The 19,148-nt window shown below is 42.3% G+C and overlaps 1 protein-coding gene across 2 annotated transcripts in view; it reads right to left on the bottom strand.

The window, feature by feature from the left end:
• Positions 1–15,818: 15,818 nt before the first annotated feature.
• LOC106584046 (N(G),N(G)-dimethylarginine dimethylaminohydrolase 1) overlaps positions 15,819–19,148 on the bottom strand; it is a 115,140-nt gene continuing 111,810 nt past the window's right edge. For both annotated transcript variants that reach the window (XM_014168856.2, XM_014168855.2), the window contains exon 6: positions 15,819–17,204. In XM_014168856.2, coding sequence (XP_014024331.1) covers positions 17,088–17,204 — 117 coding nt within the window. In that variant the 3' untranslated portion in view covers positions 15,819–17,087. The remainder of the gene's footprint in view (positions 17,205–19,148) is intronic.

Here is a 19,148-nt window from a genome sequence, read left to right as displayed (position 1 = left end):
TTTGTAATACCCTAAAAAGTTGTCGTAAAACTATTTTCTTAAAGGAGCAGTAGTCCCTTTTTTCAAGACACTCTACATAACTTTTGTGAACAGTTATTTTCCTCAAACTCAATGCACAACCATATTGTATATTTACCAAAATCAAAATGTATTTTCATTTCTTAAACCAGGGCTGTAATATACAGTGTGTGTGAGTGTCTCCTAACTGACAGATTATTCGTATGGTATACAGTATATACTGATAAAAATATAAACACTACATATGTTGGTCCGATGTTTCATGAACTGAAATAACAGATCTAAGAAATTTTCCATACGCACAAAAAGGTTATTTCTTTCAAATTTAGTTCACAAATTTATTGACATTCCTGTTAGTGAGTATTTCTCCTTTGCCAAGATAATACATCCACCTGTGACAGGTGTGGCGTATCAAGAAGCTGATTAAACAGCATGATCATTACACAGGTGCACCTTGTGTTGAGGACAATAAAAGGCCACTCTAAAATGTGCAGTTCTGTAACACAACATAATGCCACAGATGTCTCAAGTTTTGAGGGAGCGTGCAATTGGCAAGGTGACTGCAGGAATGTCCACGAGAACTGTTGCCAGATAGTTGAGTGTTCATTTCTCTACCATAAGTCGCAGCCAATGTCATTTTAGAGAATTTGGCAGTACGTCCAACCGGCCTACGTGTAACCACAACAGCTGTGGACCTCCACATCTGGCTTCTTCACCCGCGGGATTGTCTCAGACCAGCCTCCCGGACAACTGATGAAACTGTGGGTTTGCACAACCGTAGAATTTCTGCACAAACTGTCAGAAACCATCTCAGGGAAGCTCATCTGAGTGCTCGGTATCCTCACCAGGGTCTTGACCTGACTGCAGTTTGCCGTCGTAACCGACTTCAGTGGGCAAATGCTCACCTTCGATGGCCACTGGCACGCTGGAGAAGTGTGCTCTGCAAGTATGAATCCCGGTTTCAACTGTAACAGGCAGATGGCAGACATGTATGTACGTATGTATGGCGTTTTGTGGGCAAGCGGTTTGCTGATGCCAACGTTGTGAACAGAGTGCCCCACGGTGGCCTGGGGTTATGGTATGGGCAGGCATAAACTGAGGACAACAAACACAATATAATTTTATTGATGGCAATTTCAATGCACAGAGATACCATAACAAGATCCTGACGCCCATTGTCGTGCCATTAAACCGCTCCCATCACCTCATGTTTAAGCATGATAATGCACAGCCCTATGTCGCAAGGATCTCTACACAATTCCTGGAAGCTGAAAATGTCCCAGTTCTTCCAGGGCCTGCATACTCACCAGACATGCCACCCATTGAGCATATTTGGGATTCTCTGGATCGACGTGTACGACAGCGTGTTCCAGTTTCTGCCAATATCCAGAAACTTCGCACAGCCATTGAAGAGGAGTGGGACCACATTCCACAGGCCACAATCAACAGCCAGATTAACTCTATGCGAAGGAAATGTGTTGCGCTGCATGAAGCAAATGGTGGTCACACCAGATACTGACTGGTTTTCTGATCCACGCCCCTACCTTTTTTTTAAGGTACTGTCACCAACAGATGCATATGATACTGACTGGTTTTCTGATCCACACCCCTACCTTTTTTTAAGGTACTGTCACCAACAGATGCATATCTGTATTCCCAGTCATGTGAAATCCATAGATTAGGGCCTAATGAATTTATTTAAATTGATTGATTTCCTTATATGAACTGTAACTCAGTAAAATCTATGTTGCCTTTTATATATTTGTTCAGTGTATATTATTTTGCAAAACTCTTTTGGGGGCCAAAAATAATCACTTGTGGGACGGTTTTGGTCCGCGGGCCACCTGTTGCCAACCCCTGACATAGAGTACTCCACATCTCATGAATATAGTTATGTTATACATGCAGCATATTGTGAACATAATGGTTTGAATGAGTACATTTTATACTTGTCTCTTATCTCAGGTGAGTCGATATTCACGTCAAATGATGTCATTCCCGTTCGACCACGCCCACAAATTGGTGAAAATAAAAATGATTTCCCATTGCAAAAGAGTCAACTTCGTTGCTGATTTTTTTGTTATACAGAAATAACAAAACATGCCGAAAAGCTGCTGTGTTGTTCAATGTACTTGTAACCAGGTCAAAAATCCCGACCTATGGTTCACAATGCTCCAATGTAGCGAAATAGAGCCTGAGAGAAAAGCCCTGTGCGGCTTCAGGCTATTCGGCGTGGAAGAGTGGGAAATGTGGGGACCCGGTGTCCAAGGAGTCTGGCTACAGGTAGCTACAGTATGTGTGTGGAAAACATTTTATCACACGTAAAACATTTAACTGGTTTAGCATAGTCTGTTTGTAACTCCAGTCACTACTGTATAGTTTGTTTATGTTGTTGGTCTTGGCTAGCTTAATGTTCCGGTCTGCTCGTTTTAGTCAATTACAAAAAAACTACATTTAAGAAAAGTACAAAAGATTACTTTTCAACATTGCCTGCTCCCGAGCGTTCTCACTATTTAGCAAAACGTAATATTGTAGGGCTTCCATCATGCCCCTTTTCATGATGGTCTAGGAAAATAAACATTTACATTTCTTCTCATGTTCCTCTTCCAAGGCCATCCAGTTGTAAAAATATTTCAATTATCAAATATACGACCACAAGGGAGCGATGTAACACTTATTTTTGAATGTGTGACTGAGGCAAGAGACTGCTAGTGCAGACCAATCACTGTCTACTATATCAGCCTCCATATCATGCACATACGTCTCTAAGAAGTCAACAGTTCAATTTGATGTTAGAATTAAGTTTATTGTACAAAGAAGATGAAAAGCTAAAATCAAGATGCAGTGTGAAAATAATATGTTAATGGCTGAGCTAGATTACCACTCTAACCAAACATCTAAAACAGAAATGGGCAACTCCAGTCCTTGGGGGCTGGAGTATTGTCAAACGTTTCCCCCATCCCTAGCAAACAGTTGATTAAACTAATTGTATTCTAAACTGAAGATCATGATTAGTTGATTATTGGAGTCAGGTGTGTTAGCTGGGGCTGGGGATAAAGTGTGACACCAATCAGGCCCCTGAGGAATGGAGTTTCCCATCCCTGATCTAAAATACACAAACCAAGAAACCTGAGTCAAAATATGGACAATTCTGAACCCTTCTATACAGTGGCAGATTTAGGCATAGGCAACATGGGCAGCCGCCCAGGGCGGCATCTTGCCGGGGGTGGTATGGGGCGCCCGCACAAAAAAAAAAAAAAAAAAAATGCAATATTTTTTTTTATAAATATTCCGAATGGTGACATTTGTACGATCGGTTCTCTATCGCTCATTTTCACGTCATGCCAGTGAAATCATGTGACCGTGTGGGACTGTGGGTCAATTAACCTTGTCGGAGTTGGCACCCTGATTCTAGATTGTGAGCTAGGCAGGCTACTGCCTGGGAAGGTCTCCCACTCAGAAGTACGAGATGGGGAGGGGGCGGGGGTAGGTTGACCTCAGGTCTCCCCACTGGAAGCCCGAGGTAGGGGGGCGGGGGAATCTATCAAATAGCGCACCTCTAACTTTGTATCGTACTAATGCAATTAGTTGTGCTTCTACACCTGCATTGCTTGCTGTTTGGGGTTTTAGGCTTGGTTTCTGTACAGCACTTTCAGATATCAGCTGATGTAAGAAGGGCTTTATAAATACATTTGATTTGATTTGTGCAATTTAGTTTGTGTTTCCTGTTTGAAGTACAATAGTGTAATAATCAGGTTCTCTTTTTTATAAGTGTTATTCTATTTGTGCATTTTTGTGATATAGGATTTCTGCAATTTAGTTTTATTGGTGTGTTCTTTGTTAGCAATAGGGTTATAGTGTAATAATTTGATGATCTTTTTTTACTTGTATTTACATACTACAATTTGTTTCTATTTGTCATTGTTACCACTTTTTGATATTTGTGAGTCTTATTTTTGTATATATATTTATATAGGTTTAAATGTTACGATTAATTATTTGTGTTGTTCCAAATGTCTGAATATAAATTACAGTTAGTGCAGGATGGTGCTTTTTTTGTTGTTGGAGGGGGGGTTCGCCCAGGGAGCCATACAAGCTAGAACCGCCACTGCTTCTATGGGATACACAAGGTCACTCAAAAGGTAAATCTCAACATTTTATCGTAGTTTATGAGGAATTCAATCTTATTTTTTACTTTTTTATTTCACCTTTATTTAACCAGGTAGGCCAGTTGCGAACTGGCCAAGATAAAGCAAAGCAGTTCGACACAAACAACACAGAGTTACACATGGGATAAACAAACATACAGTCAATAACACAATAGAAAAATCTATATACAGTGTGTGCAGATGTAGTAAGATTAGGGAGGTAAGGCAATAAATAGGCCATAGTGGCGAAATAATTACAATTTAGCATAAACACTGGAGTGATAGATGTGCAGAAGATGACATGCAAGTAGAGATACTGGGGTGAAAATGAGCAAAAAAATAAATAACAATATGGGAAAGAGGTAGTTGGGTGGGTTATTTACAGATGTGCTATGCACAGGTTCAATGATCAGTAAGCTGCTCTGACAGCTGATGCTTAAAGTTAGTGAGGGAGATATACAGTTGAAGTTGGAAGTTTACATACACTTAGGTTGGAGTCATTAAAACTTGTTTTTCAACCACTCAAACCATAGTTTTGGCAAGTCGATTAGGACATCTACATTGTGTGTGACACAGGTCATTTTTCCAACAATTGTCTACAAACAGATTATTTCACTTATAATTCATTGTATCACAATTCCAGTGGGTCAGAAGTTTACATACACTAAGTTGACTGTGCATTTAAACAGCTTGGAAAATTCCAGAAAATGATGTCATGGCTTTAGAAGCTTCTGATAGGCTAATTGACAATATTTGAGTCAATTGGAGGTGTACCTGTGGATATATTTCAAAGCCTACCTTCAAACTCAGTGCCTTTTTGCTTCACATCATGGGAAAATCAAAAGGAATCAGCCAAAACATCAGAAAAAATTGTAGACCTCCACAAGTCTGGTTCATCCTTGGGAGCAATTTCCAAATGCCTAAAGGTACCACGTTCATCTGTACAAACAATAGTACGCAAGTATATACACCATGGGACCACGCAGCCATCATACCGCTCAGGAAGGAGATGTGTTCTGTCTCCTAGAGATGAATATACTTTGGTGCGAAAAGTGCAAATCAATCCCAGAACAACAGCAAAGGACATTGTGAAGATGCTGGAGGAAACAAGTACAAAAATATCTATATCCACAGTAAAACGAGTCCTATATCGACATAACCTGGAGGCCGCTCAGCAAGGAAGAAGCCACTGCTCCAAAACAAAATAAAAAAGCCAGACTACGGTTTGCAACTGCACATGCGGACAAAGATCGTACTTTTTGGAGAAATGTCCTCTGGTCTGATGAAACAAAAATAGAACTGTTTGGCCATAATGACCATCGTTATGTTTGGAAGAAAAAGGGGGAAGCTTGCAAGCCGAAGAACACCATCCCAACAGTGAAGCACGGGGGTGGCAGCATCATGTTGTGGGGGTGCTTTGCTGTAGGAGGGACTGGTGCACTTCACAAAATAGATGGCATCATGAGGGATGAAAATTATGTGGATATACTGAAGTAACATCTCAAGACATCAGTCAGGAAGTTAAAGCTTGGTCACAAATGGGTCTTCCAAATGAACAATGACCCCAAGCATACTTCCAAAGTTGTGGCAAAATGGCTTAAGGACAACAAAGTCAAGGTGTTGGTGTGGCCATCACAAAGCCCTGACCTCAATCCAATAGAAAATGTGAAGCAGAACTGAAAAAGTATTTGCGAGAAAGGAGGCCTACAAACCTGACTCAGTTACACCAGCTCTGTCAGGAGGAATGGGCCATAATTCACCAACTTATTGTGGGAAGCTTGTGGAAGGCTACCCAAAACGTTTGACCCAAGTTAAACAATTGAAAGGCAATGCTACCAAATACTAATTGAGTGTATGTAAACTTCTGACCCACTGGGAATGTGATGAAAGAAATGAAAGCTGAATAAATCAATCTGTCTACTACTATTCTCACATTTCACATTCTTAAAATGAAGTGGTGATCCTAAGACAGGGAATTTTAACTAGGATTAAATGTCAGGAATTGTGAAACACTGAGTTTAAATGTATTTGGCTAAGGTGTACGTAAACTTCCGACTTCAACTGTAAGTCTCCAGCTTCAATGATTTTTGTAATTCGTTCCAGTCTTTGGCAGCAGAGAACTGGAAGGAAAGGCAGCCAAAGGAGGAGTTGGCTTTTGGGATGACCAGTGAAATATACCTGCTGGAGCGCGTGCTACAGGTGAGTGTTGCTATGGTGACCAGTGAGCTGAGATAAGGCGGGGCGTTACCTAGCAAAGATTTATTGATGACCTGGAGCCAGTGGGTTTGGCGACAAATATGAAGCGAGGGCCAGCCATTGAGAGCATACAGGCCACAGTGGTGGGTAGTATATGGGGCGTTGGTGACAAAACGGATGGCACTGTGATAGACTACATCCAATTTGCTGAGTAGAGTGTTTGAAGGCTATTTTGTAAATGACATCGCCAAAGTCGAGGATCGGTAGGATAGTCAGTTTTACGAGGGAATGTTTGGCAGCATGAGGGAAGGATGCTTTGTTGCGAAATAGCTAGCCGATTCTAGATTTAATTTTGGATTGGAGATGCTTAATGTGAGTCTGGAAGGAGAGTTTACAGTCTAACCAGACACCTAGGTATTTGCAGTTGTCCACGTATTCTAAGTCAGAATCACCGTCCAGAGTAGTGATGCAGGTGTGGGCAGCGATCGGTTGAAGAGCATGCATTTAGTTTTACTTGCATTTAAGAGCAGTTGGAGGCCACGAAATGAGTGTTATATGGCATTGAAGCTCATCTGTAGGTCTGTTAACACAGTGTCCAAAGAAGGGCCAGATGTATACAGAATGGTGTTGTCTGCATAGAGGTGGATCAGAGAATCACCAGCAGCAAGAGCGACATCATTGACATATACGGCGAAAAGAGTCGGCCCGAGAATTGAACCCTGTGGCATCCCCATAGAGACTGCCAGAGGTCCGGACGACAGGCCCTCTGATTTAATACACTGAACTCTGTCTGAGAAGTAGTTGGTGAACCAGGCGAGGCAGTCATTTGAGAAACCAAGGTTGTTGAGTCTGCCAATAAGAATGCAGTGATTGACAGAGTCGAAAGCCTTGGCCAGGTTGATGAAGACGGCTGCACAGTACTGTCTTTTATCGATGGTGGTTTTGATATCGTTTAGGACCTTGAGCATGGCTGAGGTGCACCCATGACCAGCTCGGAAACCAGATTGCATAGCGGAGAATGTACGGTGGGATTCGAAATGATCGGGGATCTGTTTGTTAACTTGGCTTTCGAAGGCTTTAGAAAGGCAGGGTAGGATAGATATAGGACTGTAACAGTTTGGGTCTAGAGTGTCTCCCTCTTTAAAGAGGGGGATGACCGCGGCAGCTTTCCAATCTTTAGGGATCTCAGACGATACGAAAGAGAGGTTGAACAGGCCAGTAATAGGGGTTGCAACAATTGCGGCGGATAATTTTAGAAAGAGAGGGTCCAGATTGTCTTGCCCAGCTGATTTGTAGGGGTCCAGATTTTGCAATGGGGCATGCTTATTTAAGATGGTGAGGAAATCACTTTAAAAGAATAACCAGGCATCCTCTACTGATGGAATGAGTTCAATATCCTTCCAGGATACCCGGGCCAGGTCGATTAGAAAGGCCTGCTCGCTTAAGTGTTTTTTGGAGCGTTTGACAGTGATGAGGGGTGGTCGTTTGACTGCGGACCCATTACGGACGTAGGCAATGAGGCAGTGATCGCTGAGATCCTGGTTGAAGACAGCAGAGGTGTATTTAGAGGGCAGGTTGGTCAGGATGATATCTATGAGGGTGCCCGTGTTTACAGATTTAGGGTTGTACCTTGTAGGTTCGTTGATAATTTGTGTGAGATTGAGGGCATCTAGCTTAGTTTGTAGGACGGCCGGGGTGTTATGCATATCCCAGTTTAGGTCACCTAACAGTACGAACTCTGAAGATAAATGGGGGGCAATTCATTCACATATGGTGTCCAGGGCACAGCTGGGGGCTGAGGGGGGTCTATGACAAGCAGCAACAGTGAGAGACTTATTTCTGGAAAGGTGGATTTTTAAAAGTAGAAGCTCAAACTGTTTGGGCACAGACCTGGATAGCATGACAGAACTCTGCAGACTATCTCTGCAGTAGATTGCAACTCCGCCCCCTTTGGCAGTTCTATCTTGGTGGAAAATGTTGTAGTTGGGGATGAAAATTTCAGAAATTTTGGTGGCCTTCCTAAGCCAGGATTCAGACACGGCTAGAACTGGCGGAGTCTGCTAAAGCAGTGAATAAAACAAACTTAGGGAAGAGGCTTCTGATGTTAACATGCATGAAACCAAGGCTTTGGTTTATCTAGGCTCTTGGTGTATAATGTTGTCATGTGGAACAGCAAATTAGTTTGCAGGGGGGCAGTACGTTTATCAGCAATGAAACTTGTCATCACTGATAGAAAAAATATGAACCCTTGAATAGATTTTTCTTTTGGCGAATCTATTTGGTGAAAAATTCAGATTATCACATGCAAAACCCTTGGTGGGATGAGGTGATTATTATCACTTTCAGCAGTAGAATACAACTGCAGCCCATTTCTATTCTACTGCCTGCTCTGCTCTGGTCAAAAGTAGTGCACTATGTAGGGAATAGGGTGCCATTTGGACGTATGCCTAGAAAGCCACTGACTGAGTGAAATCTGCTCTGCGCTGGATCAACATATCATAGGAAAACATTATCCTGTCTCGTTTTTGCTCGAAGTTATTCGTCAACCAACTGACATTTATGTCAATTGGCCATGCTCCCAGCAGGCTTTGCGCTGCCAATGGGAAAAGATGAGCGTCAACCACTTGATGTTTATGTCAATACACTGCAGTCAATGGGAAAAGATCAGTGTTGGAGGGTTGACGTGTATGTCAATACATTGTGTTCAATTTGAAAAGATGAGCGTCACAGAGTTGATGCTTATGTCAATACTTTCCAGTAAATGGGGGGGGAAATATTAAAAGACGAGGCTTAGACAGACAGACATGTCTCTCTATTCCCCCTCTCACAGTCCATCTTTCTCCTTCTCTTTGCCTCCCTCTATCTCCTCTACCCCATCCTCCTTTCTCTCCCTATCTCTTCTTTCTCCCTCTCTGCTTTCTATTTCTTCCTTACTGCTCTCTCTTTTTCCCTCTCTGCTCTCTCTCCCGCCACTTCTCCTTCTCCCCCTCTCTCCTTCCTCCACAGACAGAATATTGACACATAAATATGTGTCAACACAGGCCATCCCTGTAAGGTCACGATGGGTTGTGTGAAAGGATGGGTAGCTTCAAGTGAGATCTGCCTTTCTGCAATGTAGTCGGGGTGGGCCGACTTAATTAATAGTGACACGTGGCAAGGACCACAGACTACAAAGGCAAATCCAGCTATGTGGTGCCCACTGAAGCCTCCCTCCCATACGAGTTTAACACAGATTGCATCCCTGGCTGCGTCCTCAGAGTGTGCGCTGACCAACTGGAGGGTGCCTTCTCGGACATCTTCAACCTGTCCCAGGCTGTAGTCCCCACTTGGTTCAAGAAGACCAGCGTCGCCCCAGTGCCCAAGAAAACCAAGGTGACATGCCCAAATGACTATCGCTCTGTCACATTCACCCCTATCATCATGAACTGCTTTGAGTGGTTGATCGTGGTGCACATCAAGGCCAGCATGCCAGGCACACTGGAACGACTCCAATTTTCCTACCACTCCAACAGATACACGGAAGATGTCATTTCCATCGCTATTCACACAGCCCGAACACATCTGGACAAGAGGAACACCTATGTGAGAATGCTGTTCATTGGCTACAGTTCAGCATTCAACACCATTGTTCCTTCCAAGCACGACACCAAGCTCAGAGTCCTGCATCTGCAACTGGATTCTGAACATCCTGACTGGCAGACCACAGGCTGTGAGGATTGTCAAAAACACTTCCTCCACACGGACTCTTACCACAGTCCCCTTGGGGTGTGTCCTCAGCCCTCTGCTGTACTCCCTGTTCACACACGACTGTGTGGTTTGCCTGACACCAACTCCATCATTCAAGTTTGCCGATGACACCATAGTTGTAGGCCTGATAATTAACGACAATGAGTCAGCCTATAGGGAGGAAGTGCTAAGTGAACAGGTATTGTGGTGCCGAGACCACAACCTCATCCTCAATGTCAGCAAAGCAAAGGAGTTGATTGTTGAATTCAGGAAGCAGAGGAGGGAACACGCCCCGATCTACATCACGAGGACTGCTGTAGAGAGTCAGCAGTCACGAGGAAAGTAGAGCGTCCACATCACCGAGGACTTGACATGGATCCACAACACCACCACTCTTGTCGAGGGTGAAACAGCACCTGTACTTCCTAAGGCGGCATGCCATGCCGGGTCCTTTCTAAATACTACCGCTGCACGATCTAGAAAGTCCAGACCAGTTGCATCACATCCTGGCATGGGAATTGCTCCATCCAGAACCGCAAGACCCTCCAGCGGGTGGTGAAGACAGTCCAGTACATCACTAGGGCAGTGTTCCAACCCATCTCATGAAATCTATTTGAAACGGTGCCTGAGGAAGTCTCACAGCACCGTCAAGGATCCCACACACCCCATTCACGAGCTGTTAACTCCCTTACTGCCAGGCATACTGTATCGGAGCATGAGGTCTGATACCAACAGGCTGAGAGACTGTTTGGATCTTCAAGCCATCAGACTGCTGAACACTCAAACTGGACTGACCACCTGCACTGACTCTCCGCTCCTTAGCACTCACTCACTCACTCACTCACTCACTCACTCACTCACTCACTCACTCACTCACTCACTCACTCACTCACTCACTCACTCACTCACTCACTCACTCACTCACTCACTCACTCACTCACTCACTCACTCACTCACTCAGAGAGAGTACCCCCTTTCTGATACTTGTGTAAATATTGTACTATAAATGGTGCCTTCCTTTATACTTATGCTAAAATGTTTTTCTATTCTACTGAGTCATTTACTTTGTTTGTATTCTGATCTTTTATTGTTATGTAGTTTACGAAAGTTAAATCAGGAAATCTGGTCTTAATGCTTGTTTAACTTCATCCAGTAAGCATAACTTTTGTTTTCTAGTAGGAATGAATACAAACGTATCATCAGCAAAGCTTCTTGTTTCTTCCCTTCTTTCCTGGAATGTCCGTCACCGATTTACAGTACCTTATAGTACGGTTGCTATTTAACCTATGGACTCACTTTTGCAATTATCACCTTCCTCCCTCTCAACCAATTGGTGTAAGTCTTTGAGTATTTATGTATTTATGTCAACTTACCTTAGTTCTCTCATTTGCTGTTTTTCAGCAACAGTTTGACAACCATCCACCTCCCAACAAGCTATAATAACCTTAAGGCCCGTCATTGGAACTCCTTTACCCCAGCGAGGGGGTTTCGATGCTACCTGCCATCACTTCATCTGGCTCAGAGGATCTTCCCTCGGAGACGAGGCCATACCCCAAACTATTTAATGAAGTTTCATATTGTATTTTGTCTTTGTTGTTCATTCTGTTAAGACTGTACTCAATTGAAGTTGCATTAATAAATATTTCTAAGGTTGAGGCCTTAACTCTAACCTTCTCAGCTCAACCCTAGCTGTAACCCTTACTTCTTGTCCAGTAACTCTATCCCCCACTACTTTGCAGAAAGGTAGGCCTCACTTGAAGCCTGACGTAGAGTTAATGTGCTATTGAGTTACATTGGCAGAACAGTTATTAACAGTGTCTCTTAAGATTTGTCTTTTCACCTTTAGGTTATTGTGTACTGAGTGGAATCACAGAGGTACAGGCCAGATGTAAAATCGAAAAATGTAATGTGCAGGCTTTCAATTTGGGGTTTATAAAATGTTTAAATTCATAATGGTTATGAACTAAGCTTTGTTGCACTGAGCACGACCTTGGATTTCTGACACCTTTTTTGGAGATTGTCTAGGAAAGTTTGTGGCTTTCAGTTTGCAGAAAAGGTTCTAGTTGAATGTTACCAATATGTAGTGTTTAACATGTGTGCAAATGCTTAAACTAAGTTTTGAATCTAGACTAGAAACAAAATTCAGGTACTTTTCCATAGAAAAGTATTACCTACAGCCCTCATATAACCTTGCCGCATCCGTGGACTGCAATTGAGCAAGCTAACCGTCCTTCCACACAACCCATCCTGACTTTATAGGGACGCCCTGTGTTGAGGTTCTGTTTACTGTGGCAACAGGAAATGGCTTAGTTCATTCTCAACATGGTGCTTCATTCTTTCCCTGCAGTCAAACAAAAACACAATCTTCCATCCTCTGTAGAACGATCAATTCTTAAAGGTCATGAACAGTCAGTCATGTTTTTTTGTTAAATGTGATGAAACCAGATCAAAGTATAATGAACAAAGAATGAAAAATGACTGTTGCTTCTACATTGATGAAGTTTGATCATAAATTTACCGGTCCCCCTCCCACATGTCACACACTTGGGAGTCAGGAGGAGGCATTATTAAGGGGATAGAGTGACGTCACCCTAAATCTAATTGTAATACACAGACGAAGGCCTTGAGGCCGATACATAAAGCTTAAAAGAGCAGTGATACTAGCAAGAGCTGTCTGCGGGTTTCTTTATTTATCTTTCTCATCTTATTCAATTGTTACCATGCACCTACAACAAAGATAGCGCAGATGTGCGAGTGACTTTTGAATACACCAATGGTAACATGATTCTCTCTTACCTAATTCAAATAAGGCCCGCCTTGTAACCAACATCGGAGAAGGCGTGCTTGGAGGGCCGTGGTTTAAATAGCTACTCTACTGGTGCCAACATTTGACTGTAGGGTGTCAGCAAATATAATTAAACGTTTACACTTCATCTATGGCAAAGATACTTATGTCTTCCCTTTCATCTGTGTTTGACTAGCTTGGTCTTCAGCCAGCATGGAACAAAAGGGGGGGTGGGGGGGTGGTCATTCAAAACTCTGACGCAGTTGTCATGTCAATACATCAGTCAGTGCTGCTGTGAACCGTATGACAAGAGATGCCAAATGGGAGATGTATATATATATAAAAAAATGGACATCATCATTGATGTAATTCCATTGTTTCAGTTGCTTTGTGTATCACCAAATTTTACTTGATGATTTTACTGCAACACTGCATCCACTTTTCTTGCCACAAGTGTTTCAAAGAGCTGTCAGTCAAGGCGAGCTCATGAATATGAGATCACAGACCTCTCAGCCTGTCTTTTCAAACTGCCTGGTAGTTAGCCATGAGAGAGAAAGTATTTTTTTGTCACATTTTGAGCATTTCAATCCCCCCAAAAAATATTAGTCACTCAAAAGGCTATTTTACATGGCAATCAGAAGAACTGTTTTGGGACCTTTTTTAATGTATAGACATGAAACTGCCTGCCTGTCTTAGTTTTTGACCAATTTACCCATTGCAGCTGTATCACCAACTTTTTTTGTCTTGAATGCAATGTATTGACTTTTCAATGCTCTTGAGAGAGAGAGATAACTTTCGCTCAGCATCATACAGGCACCATCTGATCCTCTCTGCTATAGGCTGTGGACATTGGTAGCCATCTGTATGTGAACCTCCCTTCAATGAATGTTTCCCAATCTCCTATCTGACAACAGAGAAGGCCATTGGGGAAGAGCTTGTTAACGAGCCTCCAAGCTCTCATTGGAGACAATAGGTTGCGTCTGAAATGGTACCCTATTCCCAATAAAGTGCATTACTTTAGACCAAAATAGTGCACATTATAGGGTGCCATTTCAGACGCAACCTATTGCCTCCAATGAGTGCTTTGAGGCCTGTTAACGAGCTCTTCCCCAATGGCCTTATCTCTGTTGTCAGATATGAGATTGAGAAACATCTTCAGTGGAGGGAGGTTTACATATAGATGGCTAATGCAATGTAAATACGCCGGGGATAGCTAGATCAGATGTGGATGGTGGAGTGTCATTCACTCCCAAGTGTGTATTATCATCTCTCCAGCTGGAGGGACAGTTGGCGATAAGCCCTATTGGATTTCTCAGGGCTCACATTACCCAGCATGCTCTTATACAGCGAGAGCAGGGCAGGAAAAAGAGTTCCAGTAGTAGAGAATATACAAGTAACTGCCAAAATAAAGGAAACACCAACATTGTGTCTTAATAGGGCGTTGGGCCACCACGAGCCGCCAGAACAGCTTCAATGCTCCTTGGCATAGATTCTACAAGTGTCTGGAACTCTATTGGAGGGATGTGACACCATTCTTCCACGAGATATTCCATCATTTGGTGTTTTATTGATGGTGGTGGAAAACGCTGTCTCAGGCGCCACTCCAAAATCTCCCATAAGTGTTCAATTGGGTTGAGAGCTGGTGACTGACACACACACATACACTTTAAACCTCCTTTGCTCCTTTGAGACCCCTCTTTCAAGGTCAGAGCTTTTCTTCTACTCATGGTAGCCAAAATAATGGGCAACTGGGCATTTTTATCCATGACCCTAAGAATGATGGGATGTTAACTGCTTAATTAACTCAGGAACCACACCTGTGTAGAAGCACCTGCTTTCAAAAATATAAACGCAACAATTTCAAAGATTTTACTGAGTTACAGTTCATATAAGGAAATCAGTAACTAAATGAATTAGGCCCTAATCTATGGATTTCATATGACTGGGAATACAGATATGCATCTGTTGGTCACAGATACCTTAAAAAAAAGTAGGGGCATGAATCAGAAAACCAGTCAGACCCTGGTGAGGACGACGAGCACGCAGATGAGCTTCCCTGAGACGATTTCTGACAGTATGTGCAGAAATTCTTCAGTTGCGCGAACCCACAGTTTCATCAGCTGTCTGGGTGCCTGGTCTAAGACATTTCAACAGGTGAAGAAGACGGATGTGGAGGTCCTTGGCTGGCATGGTTACACATGGTCTGCAGTTGTGAGGCCGGTTGGCCGTACTGCCAAATTCTCTAAAACAACGTTGGAGGCAGCTTATTGTAGAGAAATGAACATTCAATTCTCTGGCAACAGCTCTGGTGCTCCCTCAAAACTTGAGACATATGTGGCATTGTGTTGTATGACAAAACTGCACATTTTAGAGTGGCCTTTCATTATTATTATTATTATTATTATTTTTTTAACCTTTATTTAACTAGGAAGTTAGTTAAGAACAAATTCTTATTTGCAATTACGGCCTACCAAAAGGCCTCCTGCGGGGAAGGGGGTTGGGATAAATGTAATAAAAATGAAATGTAATAAAAATATAGGACAAAACACACATCACAAGAGAGACAACACAACACTGCATAAAGAGAGACCTAAGACAACAACATAGCATGGCAGCAACACATGACAACACAGCATGGTAGCAACACAACATGACAACAACATGGTAGCAACCCACAGTTTCACAACACAAGGCGCACCTGTGTAATGATCATGCTGTTTAATCTGCTTCTTGATATACCACACCTGTCAGGTGGATAGATTATCTTGGCAAAGGAGAAATGCTCACTAACAGGGATATAAACACATTTGTGCACAACATTTGAGAGAAATAAGCTTTTTGGGGGTATGGAACATTTATGGGATCTTTTATTTCAGCTCATGAAACATGGGACCAACACTTTACGTGTTGCGTTTTTATATTTGTGTTCAGTATACTTTGTATCCCTCATTTAAATGTTTCTTTATTTTGTCAGTTACCCGTAGAATACAGTAGTCAATACAGGGACAATAAAGGGCTTTAAAACATCGAAGAAACCGCTATAATGGCTTCTTGACTAGACTATACAGCAGTAGTTATTAAGCCACTTAAGATGGAGGCACACAGCAAATTGAGACATGTTAAACGTATGTATAGTATAATGAGAAATTACAAGTATTGGTCATTACAAACATGTCATACACAACAGGGAAGTAGTGCTCAGTCCTTCATAAAGTGGGCACAGCTTAGGTTAAGACAGGGTAGGAAATTAACATCCTATGACTGTTTTTAGAAGGCATAATAGATGACAATTGCATGTGCATTTTGTAATTAGTTTCCTACCCTGGCTTTAGACTTCAGAATCACAGTTTAATAAGAGGAATTAACCCTTTGTTCAGCTAGATTGAATAACTAGCACCATCATCACAGCTAGGGATCAATCGACATTCCTGTTCAATAATCATAGAATTTTTTTTTGAATCAACAAGAATGTAGTAAGAGCACTCAGGTCTCCATGGCAGAGAGAGGAACAGCTCATTATGACAATTTCTAGATTATTAAGATAACTGGGTGGATTTCATTCCTTTTTCCCCCTCAATAAGAACTTCTACTTGTTACATGGCATGACTATGAATCATGATGAATTGAATCCAAAAGGAAATACAGAGAGCGCAATCAGCAATTGATTGTAAATGTATCTTGGCGGATTTGCGTTTTGTTTATTCTTCATAAACAGGCTCCTATACTATGCATACTGCACTATACCGTAACATTATATAGCTCCTCCACAGTTGTTTTTTTAAAATACTTTTCTATGAAACACCATCCTTTTGGCCTCTCCAGTGTTCTATTGTAAGTGATTGTTTTAAAAGGGTTGTAAACATTGACCAGTAAGCACAGGGATTGATTGACACATGAGCACTTTCAGAAGGGGGGGGGGTAACCTGGATAACATTCTGTTATCGAGGGGTAACACAGCAGAAACAGACTTGTTTCGGGCAAGGGGGCAGCAGTGGGCCGACCCTGCCCTGAGAGCATACCTGGGTTCAAATACTATTCAGAATCATGTTAAATACATTGTCTGTGCTTGATTAAGCTTGCCTGGCTTAATAATGGCCCAATAGTATAGTCCCAAAATTGCAAACCCCGCTCTCCTGGCACATCAAAGTATGTGAAAGATTTCAAGTATAGTATTTGAACCCAGGTCAGGAGACCCCTAACGGAGTATGCTCAGATCAGACTTTGGCCTTCTTGTTGATGAGAACGGAGCAACAGGTGAGGGCTCCGTCCACCTTGACCTTCTCCATGTTCGACACTGGGATCAACATGTGGTCCTTCAGCTTCTCAAACACCTAGGGAAGAGAGTGAGAGAGGGAATATGTCTGTCTTCACCTTCCGTAACATTGTTTACAGGCATTGTTCATTTTACAATGATTTGGAAGCACTTACGAGGGATGCAAATCTAAGAATGAACATTTTAGGTATAGTGAGTTCTCAGTCTTCTGAAGGAAGAAAAACTAAGTGAGAAATATTACAACATCTCCAGAAACCCTCAACACAATGTGTCACCCTGTGGAGCCCCTCCTGAAGAAAACCACTGTTTTCCTAAGACACTTCCAAGCCAGTATATATATATATTATTTTTATTTTTTTCTCTCTCTCTCTCTCTTTCTCTACAACTTAGAAATAATGAAAAGGTCACCACCATTTTTAAGCAATTTTCATTTCTAAATTTTGTAGAAAAAAAATCTAAAGTAAAAAAGTACTAAACAATTACCTCATCAAAAGTTAAAACATTTTAAAAACAGTGATTTTCAAACACTATGAGGTTCGCGGTGACAAGGGAGCTAGAAAATACCCTCCCTCTGGCTAGAAACTCATTGCAGGGTTTAAAAATCCCCTTTTTTTTTACCCTGCAATGTCACACAGAAGCATTTCTTAGGACCTTTCTTATCTTTTTAACCACAGATCATAGAAACATACTGTTTTCATATATGTAGACACTGGTTCGGTGCTGGAGACAATGAATATGAGGTTGACTGGCAGAATTGCCCTTTAACAGTAAACATTACACACAAAAGTAAAAAAATAAATCCCCCTCTATACCATAGGAGCAACAAGCAACCCATGCACCTCCGGACTATCAGATCCTCCAGCCATGATGCAACAGGTCTTACTCTGGCCTTCCTACAACCAATACATAGAACAGGGATAAACCTCATCAACCGTTGGAGGGGGATCACGAGGTCAGGGGGGGCGACGCACTCTATCCAAACTCCTCTCCGCCTAACTCTTTTTTTTCTTCTAAATCTGTTCTCTCACTCAAGTGTTTCTGTTTTTATGGCAGTGAGTCTGTGCTTTCCAGCTGGGTTGTTATTACTGTGGTTGAAATTTATACAAGGGGTAGGAGAACTTCACTGTGGGGGCTGAGACCTTTTGTCTAGTCGACTTCGATCTCTCTTCTCAGCCCCCCCCCCCCCTTTATGTAACGTTACTAAAAATAGCCGTAGACAGAGTTTAGGGTGAGAATGTTTATATGGTTAGAAAGCAGAGCGGCTTTGCAGGCAGTGAGTGGGTTTGCTCTGATTGGGTTGACGAATCTCTCTCATTCTCTTCCTCCCTCTCTCTCTCCATCTGAAGGGCGGTCTGTCTGTCTAGATAACTGTTATATAGATGTGTTAAGTTCAATCAGGCTGAGAGAGCGCACGGCTTGTTTTTGTATCTCCCAGATCTGCTCTTCCAGAGGGGTGGTTGCGAGAGATTACATGGAACTGTGTCTGACAGTCTGACGCGCAGAAATGTATCCCTATGGTCTGACACCCCTGATGATTGTCATTCCAACACCTCTACATTTAATGATTCTTCATCACACAGATGGTGCGCAGAGGCAGAAAGCGTCCCAAGCTTCGATCCAGGACCCATATGAATACACTCTACAGTGGTCTGATACAGGACACTGAAGCAGTCACTCTGATTTTGTGTTTCGGTTGAATTCCCCTTTAGCCAATCCTCAAGGCAAATATTATATTAAGCCTTGGGAAATCGGACAACAGTTCCAAATCCAACGAGACATATTTCAATAAATGTTTCATACTAAAAATAAAATGTTCAAGTTTGGGTTTTAACCGCAGAGAACATTTGAGGTCTTAGGGCTGTCTGTGCAGATTGCAGGGTGTTGGTTGTCATAGTGACACAGGAATGCGTAGTGGCAATGAGGAATCTAAATGACATTGCTCATCCTCAGCCATCTCTTAACAGCTACAGAGACAATAACATTGTCATTCACTGCTCCCATA

The sequence above is a fragment of the Salmo salar genome, chromosome ssa23, assembly GCF_905237065.1.
Source record: "Salmo salar chromosome ssa23, Ssal_v3.1, whole genome shotgun sequence".
In the NCBI taxonomy this organism is placed as follows: domain Eukaryota; kingdom Metazoa; phylum Chordata; class Actinopteri; order Salmoniformes; family Salmonidae; genus Salmo; species Salmo salar.
Note: the sequence above shows the minus strand (reverse complement) of the source record. Positions and strands in the feature narration are given on the sequence as shown.